Source organism: Archocentrus centrarchus, chromosome 20, assembly GCF_007364275.1.
Source record: "Archocentrus centrarchus isolate MPI-CPG fArcCen1 chromosome 20, fArcCen1, whole genome shotgun sequence".
NCBI lineage: Eukaryota > Metazoa > Chordata > Actinopteri > Cichliformes > Cichlidae > Archocentrus > Archocentrus centrarchus.
In genome coordinates, this window is record NC_044365.1 from 31,752,836 (window position 1) to 31,763,358 (window position 10,523).

At 42.4% G+C, this 10,523-nt stretch overlaps 1 protein-coding gene across 1 annotated transcript; it reads right to left on the bottom strand.

Moving 5' to 3' along the window:
• Positions 1 to 254: 254 nt before the first annotated feature.
• eif1axb (eukaryotic translation initiation factor 1A X-linked b) lies at positions 255 to 9,750 on the bottom strand. Its single transcript, XM_030756404.1, has 7 exons — positions 9,570 to 9,750; positions 8,585 to 8,668; positions 4,783 to 4,886; positions 4,563 to 4,613; positions 4,274 to 4,355; positions 3,653 to 3,744; positions 255 to 1,513 (listed from the first exon to the last, which is right to left on the bottom strand). The coding sequence occupies exons 1-7, from the start codon at positions 9,583 to 9,585 to the stop codon at positions 1,508 to 1,510; spliced, it is 435 nt and encodes a 144-aa protein (XP_030612264.1). The 5' UTR covers positions 9,586 to 9,750; the 3' UTR covers positions 255 to 1,507.
• Positions 9,751 to 10,523: the final 773 nt, after the last annotated feature.

Here is a 10,523-nt window from a genome sequence, read left to right on the forward strand (position 1 = left end):
CACAGCTTACATGAATACTGCTGTTGACCTGATGGCTGCAGGATAACAAACAGGACAGGTCCACTTTAAATAAGCCCATATGGGGGCACCAACAGCAGGTACATGGTGGGCCAGAGGCTGAAGGTCAGTCACTTTCTGCACGTTCTCAACCCGAAGCTCACAGGAGCACAAGGTCAGTCTATCTGGGAGCTCCCGCGGCCACCATCAGACCGGCACAGGAAGTGCGTCAGGCGCCCAAGAACCACGATGCCAGGTCAGTGGAGTTAAGATCTTTATTGGAAACCCAGCCTTTAAACATCAAAGTACAATTTATTTTTATTTCTGTATTAATTCAGAGTTACAACAGCAACAGGCCCCAAGTGATCTAGAGCAGTGGTTCCCAAACTGAGGTGCAGGGCCTCCTCAGGGACCACCAGGAGGGGAAATAGATATAATGTGCAGCAGGTAGAAATCTGTGAGTTTTCTAGAGGTTCTGTGTAAGACAAATGGCTGTGCTGTGAGGTTTTACTGGTTTGACTGGTGGGCGTGTCTGCAGTGGGGGGACGTTTGGGAACCGCTGGTCTAGCGGCCGAGCTCGCAAGCAGCAAAGAGTTAAAAAAAAAAAAAAAAGGACAAGGAAACGACAACAGAGACAAATAAGGGAACAGAGAAATACACTTGGGTCTTGTTTTGATTTCAGGGGAGTGGGATCGCCGTCATTGAGCCACGGTTCAAATTAAATATTAAAAAAAAAAAAAAAGCTTATGTCAGCGGCGGCGGGAATAAACAAAACAAAACAAAAAAAGCCACGGCGGATGGCTCCGCCTTCCTTCTGCCATCAAACAGCTTCCACATCAAAAACTGCTTCATGTTTTTATTGGCGAATCCAGAGATTCTGTACTTGTTTATAATTCCACAGAGTGAAATGAATATAAATACATTTTAAAAGAGAACATGCATTTGGTGTGAGTGATTCTGCAGTGATGAGACAACAAGTGTGTTTTTGTGTGTGTGTAAAATTCAGGAAAAACTGGAGAAAGCTCCACAAACGAGACGGCAGATTCGCCCTTTTCTGCTGCCGCTGGAAACAAAAAGGTAAAAATCTAGCAACGCTCCAGATGTTCACCCTAAACTAACGATGCTGTCGATCAGCTCCGATTCTCCGAGAAGGCGGGAAAAGCAACCTGTCGGCGTCACCGTCATCATCAGTGGTCACCAGGCAGCTCGCCGTGGCCGCTCGGTCCGATAACTGAGAAGGTCCCTCTAAAGCAGCATCTCATCTAACAAACCAAAATACTGATGGTGAGCCCCCCCCGTGTGAAATGCACTTAATGTTCTCCAAACAACAAAGACGTCTACTGATGTTAAACAAGCTGGATTAAACACACTGTATATTAATAAACTGTATAGGATTGGCATAGGCTGATCTTAATAAAAATAATTATTTTCGGTGCGCTGTGTTCGGCTCAAAGATCCCAATCGGAGCATCTCTAGTAAAATCCCACCTCCCCCCTCCGGCGGCAGGTCGTTAGATCTGGAAAGAAAACGAGAGGAAACGTAATTATTAGCTCATACTGACCAACCAGGGATACCCCCCCCCCAAAGCAAGGACCCTGAAAACACACAAAATCTGGATCATCAGTAATGCCGTCGGCGGGTCACGCCCAGTTTTAGGCTGATTTTCTCCACCTGCTTCATGAGTGTCAGAGCAGCAGACGATGACATCACAGGTTCTCAGGTCAAAGAAATAAAAGCACATTTGAAAACACTTCTACAGCTTTTAATGTGTTTAGATATAGAACATAAAATATAACCATTACCAGCTTTAAAAATCACCAAATATCAGTGAGCAAGTTCCAAGATCCCCGAGTGACTGTTTAAGATCACTTTTTTGTAGTTTTAGTCACAGATATTCAGTTATCGACCATTTCTGAACCAAAATCCAACTGATTTATGTCGTGTTGGGGGTTAAAGTGCAACTAAAGATGTTTTTATCTTCTATAAAATCTACCAAATACTATAATCAGGGTTAATACAGGAATCCTAGAGTTCAATTTACTACCTTTTACTACCTCTAAAATATTTTTACTACCAGCATGAAATCGAGCAGCAGCCTTTTTTGGGGAGACGGTGGATTCACAGCACTGAGCCATGAAGATGATCGCCCATCTCTCACTGAAGAAAACTTTATCCCACTGACTTGAAGGAGTAACTGTGACTTTGTCTTGACTAAGACTTCATACACATTAATATTCCAAACACATTTCAAGAAGACTCAGGAAATTTGTTTTTATAAGAATATAAACAAAATGCAGTGAAATTCAAGTTTCACAAGCCGATGATTTATTTTCCAATAGAATATTTTCCATCAGAATCTTGGAATACTGGTTTGCTGCTGAGGTGTGACAGCGATACTTGTGCTCATAGCTGACCTTGAGGTTGCAGTTGCGGTGCTTTGTGTAGCACCAAAACCAAAATATGGATCTGCTCCCGCGCTGGTGAACGGTGGATGCTCGGTGTGATTTGATCGCCGTCACACCGTTCCAGGTCAAATTATTATTTTTTCTGCACACTTTACAAAACACCTCTCGATTATTCCCCGTGACCGGCTTAAGTCTTTGAATGCCGAGTCATCGAGTTGTGAAAACTACATTTTCCCATGACGAGGTGCAAAATGACTCCACGCATGCGCACAGTGGAACCAATCGAGTTGATCAACGTCAGCTCAGGTCCTGCTGAGTGGTTGTTTCTATACAGATTTTATAGTTAAACGAACTTAAAACAAAAAGTCTGCATCAATGGAAAAGTCAAAATACGTTGAAGGGGTGCTGAAAAATTTACTACCAAGTCAAATTCTGTTTGTTACCTTTTAATAGCCTTAATTTGAGCTCCTTTGATTTACTACCCCACAGAAACCCTGATAATGCACTTGAAAATGCCAAAATGTGTCTATTAGAAGCTCTAAAGAGTCCAAAGTGACTCAATCTTCAGATCAGTGTTTTACCCCGAGCTGCTCAGCTAAAGGTCCCACAGAAAAGCAGGAAATGTGAAGATCTATATTTTATATCATTTTGGGATCAAAGCTCCAACTAAAGATCACTTTTATCAACTAATATATCAACGTTCATATTCATTTCAAAGCTTTTGGTCTAGAAAATGTCACAAAAACGTGCCGCTCACAAGTTTACTGATGACACAGCTTTTGTTGTTCTATCACCTCTGATACTTTCTCTCCTCTCCCCTTTTTTATTTGACATGTTATTATGCATCAGATAAAATAGTAAAATATGACCATTACAAGCTCCAAACCTGCAGCTTTTATTGTGGCGGGAGCAGAGCTGCAGCCTCTGTCCTTACTGCTATCTGTTTGATTGATTATGTGTTAATAAATGGGGTCGCTGTTCTAACAGCATCCATAGTTTCAGTCGACTCTCAGACCCACGTTTTATTGTGCTGGGATTAGAAATGAGCTAAACAATCAAACATTAATGAGACGTTTTGTTTAGGCTGCTGATGGAGTTTTAAAAAGCAGTAAAAATGAGTTTCATTTATAAAGAACTTCAGCTGCACGGCCTTTGGGAATAAGATTTTCTAATCATACACTCGTCTACTGCCAAGAATGACATTCAGACAATTGGAAAAATAATAAAACTGTACAATTAAACCAACTTACATCATCAATGTCCTCATCGTCATCACCAATGTCATCAAACTGGATCTCGTCGTCGTCTCCGGGCCCGAATGTGTCTGTCTCGTTGATTTTGGCTGCGGAGGAAAATCGGAAAATCCATCAGAACAATCTCACACACACCCGTGCTGCAGCCACACAGTGAAGCTAATGCGCAGCTATAAACAGCTCTCTGCACCGCACCACCACCATCATCGTCGTCATCATCGTCGTCGTCATCATCACTGTCATCAGACAGCAGCCTGGACATGCAAACCAGCAGACTGCACCTTTTCTCCACCTCACACACATCTTGCCTGTGATTTATTAGTGGATAACACTGTAATTGGTGGGGTCATTCTCGTGTCACTGAGCTGCCACTTTGTGGAGCTCTAAAATTCTTTGTGTCTGATGTGCAATGAGGACATCTGCTGTTCAAAGTCTGCAACTGCACGTATTATTTCCCAGCTTGGACTTACAGGAAACAAAGTACTGCATCATCTCCGAGTCTGACTTCATCTATCCGACAAACAATAACCGCTTGTGGACACCTTCACTCCACGGCAGTAAAACAGACTTCAGGACACATTTCATCTGTTTTCTGGAGCCAGCTGAGGCGTGACTCACCGTGCTCCGGCAGCTCGCCGTACGCTTTCAAACTGCGAGCCTCGTCTGCGTTGTACTTGAGGATGACGTCAGCTTTGTTGTCCTGAAACAGAACATGAAGTGTGACCTCATGTCTTATTGATCGCGATTAACTTATCAGGTTCAAAATGGGCCTCTGTAAGGGGGCTATGCATGTATGCACAACTGACAATTATTTATTATTTCTGGCCAATTTATAAACAGAAAGCAGAAACATGGCGCCCTCTCAGTTAGCAGTCTGATCTGAAGTCTGTGTGAGCGACCAACACACCTGATAATCCCTCAGCCCGACCAGGATGATGTCCGACGTGTTAATCCAGACCTGGAGGAAAACACAAAGCCGAGATGAGTCGCACAGGGTCACGCTGCACTTTGTGAACCACGCACACGCTGACAGGCGGCTGACTGAGAAAACGCTGACGCGGCCTCACGTCAGGGGGTTTCCTCTGTGTGCGTGTAAAGGTGACAGAGGGCGCTCGGATCATTCCTACCTTTTTCCGGAGTTTTCCTCTGATGTGGCAAAGCCGCTTGGTTCCATCGAAGCACATCGCCTCCAGTCGCCCGTTCCCCAGCATTTTAATCACCTGAGCGTATTCTGAGAGCAGGAGGTCAAACAGTGATGAACTCTCATGTAACAAAGCAGCATTTAAACATCACAATCAGAGCTGTTCAAGACCTTTTTAGGACTTCAGTAACAAAGTCTGCTTACTGAGACTGCTCAGAAAAATCACCACGGTACGACACAGTCAGTTAAACTTCGGGACATCAGTCTGTCCAGTCAGGAAGAGCAAACCATTATGAATCTTGACCCCCCACTAAAGGAATGGATTAGCAGGCAGTGGGCACAGACCGCTGCTCCCTCCTGATCCCTGCTGACTGACTTTCCCCTAATTTTGCTTTTTGCTTGTGTCACCATCACAGCTGGTAACAGCAGACCGTGCCCACGGCCCAATCAGGTTGCAAAGGTAGTCCAGATCCTCCAGGATCTCCAAACATGCCTTCACAAGAAGGTTTGCTGTGACTCCCAGCACAGCAGCGAGAGGGTGGAGGAGACACCGGGAAGCAAGCTGCTGTAAGGCTGCAGGAGAACATCAACCCAGCAGCAGGAATGATCTCAGGAGGAGCACTGCCAAGGGCGTACAGAGCGCCCCCCCCGTGCATGTTTCTGACCAAAACGCTCACACCGAGCACATGTGGAGACGTCATGGTGAACGTTATGCAGCCTGAGACATCAGCCCCTAGACCTGAATCAGGACCTCTGAAGTGTTCTGTATCTGTGCAGACAATGCTGCCAAATAGCACCAGTGACTGTCCAGGAGGTCACTGACCCCCCCAGGATCAGTGGAGCACGCCCCGAGGCTGCTGGCAGTAGTTACAGGCACAAGATGGATCATCCTGTGATTTCAATGTTTGACTTGAAACTTTGGTGCGTTTTTGAACCTGCTCCTCAGAGGGTCATTACACGTTCCCTCAGTGAGTTTGAGCTGTGTGATTTGAGGAGCTCCAGTAGGATCATAATATCTGAAACCTGAAGGTCCTGCTCCAGAGTCTGGGCTCACTGGTTCCTCTGCATCCTGTCTGCAGCTCACATTTTAACGTCTCACAGACACATTTTTATCTTCAGGTATTTGATTTACTATCAGTTTGAGAAAAACCAGCAAATCGTGAAAAGTTTGGAAACCTCGGAGGTCTAAGCAGCCCTAAAACTCTGAATTACTGTTTTTAAAAACTCCTCCCACGATTTGACCATCAGGGAATTTTTTTTCCCTGGTTTATTTTTGCCTTTTGGAATCCAAACCCTTTAAAGACATTTCTTGGATTGCATTCAGCTTTCCCACAGCATGTTTTGTTCTATATTCTCTTCATTTATGGAGATTTTAACTTTTTGAGCTCATATTTTCTTTTCAGATGCTAAAACAAAATAATATAGTCAGATTGAGTTCTCACTGTGCTTTACAGAGGGGTCCTGAAGTCCTACCAGAAACAAACAGCACCTCTAACATCAGAACTAATTTTAAAAATACAACTAATTAATTCCACCCACTGAACTTTATGTACTTGCTGTGTTTATTCTTTTTTATTGAGTTTTACAGACTATTTCACTCTATGGAGCCACATTATTTAATAATATTCAGCTTTTTAAAAAAGTTTATTTTGTTGTAATTATTTAAAATGTTTAATTAATTTTCCCTTTATCACATTTTATTTGGACTTTTACCGGACCATAAGGCGCACTATCAATGAACGGGCCTATTTTCGTACATAAGGCGCACCGGGTTATAAGGCGCATTATAAAACATATGTAGAGTGAAACAAAAGTGTCAGGTAAGTCGAACTTTATTCAACTCATTCACAATAACTCAGAATATTGTTCAGTTGTAACAAATACAGAAAAATACCCTCACGTTTTCCCTCTCTCATTATCCAAGTCAGTCTCGTTGTTACTGTTTTGTTTTGGTTGTGGCACACAGCAACCATTTAATTGTTAATAAAAGGGCAACTTTTGCTGGCAAACTCTCACCATCTTCTTCAACGTCTTAACAGATGCTGCAATATATTCTTCATTAATGAGGATAAGAACAAGTCATGTCTTCATTTTATATATAAGCCCTTCATAAATCCTGTGCACCAGTATATTTACGATATAAGCAAAGAAAAAACATTTATTAAAAAAAAAAGGAAATCCCTTTTTGACACAACACTGGAAACCTGAAAACTCCGCTGTCACCGTGTTTTGTGTACATACAGCGCTCGTACTACACCGTGGCATCGCCCGGACCTTTCTTTGGCACCCAGGGGGAAAGCACACACACCCCCGGACCTCGATTCGTCCTTTAGCGACTTCTAGCGATTTTTGAGACAGCCGATAGCGAGTTTTGTTGCACAAAAGTTGGCATCAGTGCCGGCCGCCGATCGCCAGATTACGCACAAATATCCGGGCCAGCATAGATGGAAATAGGCCGGAACATGTAGAATAAAATCCATCATCGATTTCTGCGGTTTACTGCGTAAGGTTTCTATTTTTGGAACAATGCTTCCACTTCTTGTTAAATTTATCTCCAGCGGCTTTGGCTGCTTTCCTCACCTGCTGCGCTGCACTCACAGCTTGTTCCTGTCCAATATCGTCAGTAGAGTCATTTTGTGAATCGATGATGGACTATTTTAGAGAATTTAATGAGGCCTTTGAACTGATCTGCCAGACCGGAGGAAATATCGCTGCAGACCACGCAATGGTGCAGTGGTGTGGATGCCTCGGCCATCGGCGCTCAAATTACACAGACCGACCGACATTTTCTAACCATTTGAAAAGCGTACGCTGGGTGTTACCCCCCCTCCCCCCGTCATAAGCTTTGTACGCTCTGGAAAATGTCGATATTCGTGAAGCGTCCCTTACCAAAGTCGCACTAAAACATTTTGACAGATTTTTGAGTGCAGTGTACCACATAAATTTGGTTCAAGTTCAGTAAGCGCAACAAGAATTCATACATAAGGCGCACCAGATTGTAAGGCGCACTGCCGATTTTTGAGAAAATTTAAGGAATTTAAGTGCGCCTTATAGTCCGAAAAATACGGAAGTTTTTACCTGATGTACAATTCTTTTGTCATAATAAGAAAAACCCTTCAGTTTTTAACCCCTTGTGAGTCAGTACTTTAGTCTAAGTCTCCTGTGCGGACGCAGGGATTACTTGACCTCAGCTCTGCATTTAACACCACTGACCATGAAATCCTGATTAAGAGGCTGTGCACAGCGCTGGGTGATTCAGGCGCAGCCCTGAAATGCTTCAACTCGTATCTTTTCCTGTCTTTATTGGAGGCCTTGTTCTGTGGTGTCCCACGGGAGCTTTATTTCTGATAGCCCTAGGAGATACTCCTGATTGTTTAGCACTTATGTCTGATAACCAGATTTATTTCTTTTTCAAACCACATGACTTCTGCAAGTTATCAAGGCTGCCTTAATGCTGTCAGGGACTGGATGGGAAAATTTTTTCTGATGAGACAGAGGTTCTGGTTACTGTCCCAAGAATAATGTAGCGTCCTTGTTCTCTACTGGGGTACATAATTTTGGGGTTCTCTCTGATCAGTCTATCCTTTGATTACCTGTGATAAACAGCTCTCCAAATCCTGTTTTTGCCAGGTGAGAACACTTAGGAAACTGGGATCTATATCTCCACTGAGGTCCCCTCACAGGCTCCCTGTAGCCTTTAGGATCCAGTTTAAAACCCCGAGCTTTAGACCACTGTACAGTCAGGCTCAAGCTAACCCACTAACAGAATAAACTGGACCCAGACTCACCCTGTCCATCCTCCTTGAACACCAGCTCCCTCTTCTCCGACTCATTCTCGTTCTTTCCACGTCGCCGATTTTTACCTCCTTTACCTGTAAGCAGAGACGGGAAGAAATACATTTGAGATTTATGTCAATTTTACAGTGATTTTTCCCCTCACATATACATAATTTTATCACCCACCACAGAGGTTTCAGTCTTCCATCAAAAGCAAAAAACACCAGGACTGAGATTTCAGCAGGTTTACTTAAGCTGGCTTTAAGTGACTCAAGCTTAAAGCTTCTGGGACCACAATGGAAATAAGTGTTTACACCTATTTAATGCAATCTTGGTTTCTTACGCAATGTTACGTTAATTTATTGTTTTTTAAGGCATGTTAAACCAAATAACCTAAGCTAAAGCAAGTTTTTGTTGCCAAAAACTGACCAAACAGCAGAAACTTGTATGTGGCTCAGTGTCAGCTAGCTAAATTGGGTCCTTATCGTGGTACAGAGCAGAGATGGCATTAAAACTCTCTGAAAAGGGAACCGCCGGACAGGAAGAGGCGCTAACCTTTATGTTAAAGGTCGTAACACCATCCAAACGCTACAATACGAGCTGGTTTTTGGGACCAGACTTTCTGGTTTTAAAAGGTGAATATTAGTGAAAGTGGGCGGTAGAAGTCACGGGCCACCCCGGGTGGGGTTTAACTCGGTAGCAGCTAGGTGGTTAGCTGTAACAGCTAGCAGCAAGACTACAAAGGTAAGCAGGTTTAGTTCGCTCGTTAACAGAGCTGGAGAACTTCATCGGGACTCTCCAAACTTCGCTGTTTCCCCGCTAACATCCACACTGAGCGGGTAAACCTCACGGATACTCCGCTGACGGCCGCATTAACCAGGATCCGTGGGGCTAACTAGCAACAGCCGGTCACGTTTTAACTGCGTGTGTCCGCGCCGCGCTCCGACACAATCAACCGAAACACGCCGCAAGCGCACAGCTTCCCGCCATCCTTACCTTTATTTTTGGGCATATTCTTTCACGCCTCGGTCACGTTAGTTCCGCTCGGTAGAAACGACCAGCTGTTAAACGGTAACTGTGTACGAGAAGTGAGTGAGAGCACAGAAAACGCAGATCTGACTAGAAGCTAGCTACTCAGCGCCGAATCACTATTCAGAACTGCGCATGCGCCAACAAGCACGTTCAAAACCACAGTACTTTATTGGCACAAATGATTGTTACAGACACAAAAGTTTTCAATAGAGAAGTAAAACAGTGACGATATTAGTGTGTGTTAAATGTAACAGTGCAATTTTACCTGTAAAATACTACGGCGATCACCTTTTACATACCATGTCTAAAAAAAATATTATTACATTAATAATATACTATTATTAGTAGTAGTAAAAGTAATGCTGATTGTCTTACTTTCATTTTTTTTACACTTGTTTACATTCGTCATCAGTTTTTTTTTTTAAGTATTTCACTCTTACTGAGTTATTTTTTTATTGTATTTTATTGGAATTTTATTGGAATGGTTTGGTATGGTTTCCCATACAATATGTTATTGCAAAAAAAACTGTTTTATTATTTTTGTTGCTTATTTGCTAATGTATTTTATTTTTATTTGTGATGTTTATTTGTATTAACATTTTTTTATTTCTAAATTTAACTTGAGCCCCTTACTGAATTGCAGTCTGCTTTTTACTTTTTTTATTATTGTATTTTATTTGAGTTTTTTGCTCATTCTTATCTTATTGAATTTTATTTAAATATTCATATATTTTTTAATTGGATGTTATTTTCATTTTATTTCAGTGTGTTATTTTTCTCATGTTGTGTTTTATTTAAAATGTTTTAAACCATTTTAAGTTTCACAAATGATATTGTATTGGACATTCTAGTTTTAATTGAGTTTTTGTTTATTTGTAATGTATTTTATTTAACTTGTAATTTTTGTGTAATTACTAA

Excerpts from the sequence above, each read along its gene's own strand:
- eif1axb (XM_030756404.1), bottom strand. Across the intron at positions 4,887-8,584 it reads GTTCAAGGAGGATGGACAGG|AATACGCTCAGGTGATTAAA; the intron begins GTGAGTCTGGGT and ends TCCTGCTCTCAG. Across the intron at positions 3,745-4,273 it reads CGGCGAGCTGCCGGAGCACG|CCAAAATCAACGAGACAGAC; the intron begins GTGAGTCACGCC and ends TTTCCTCCGCAG.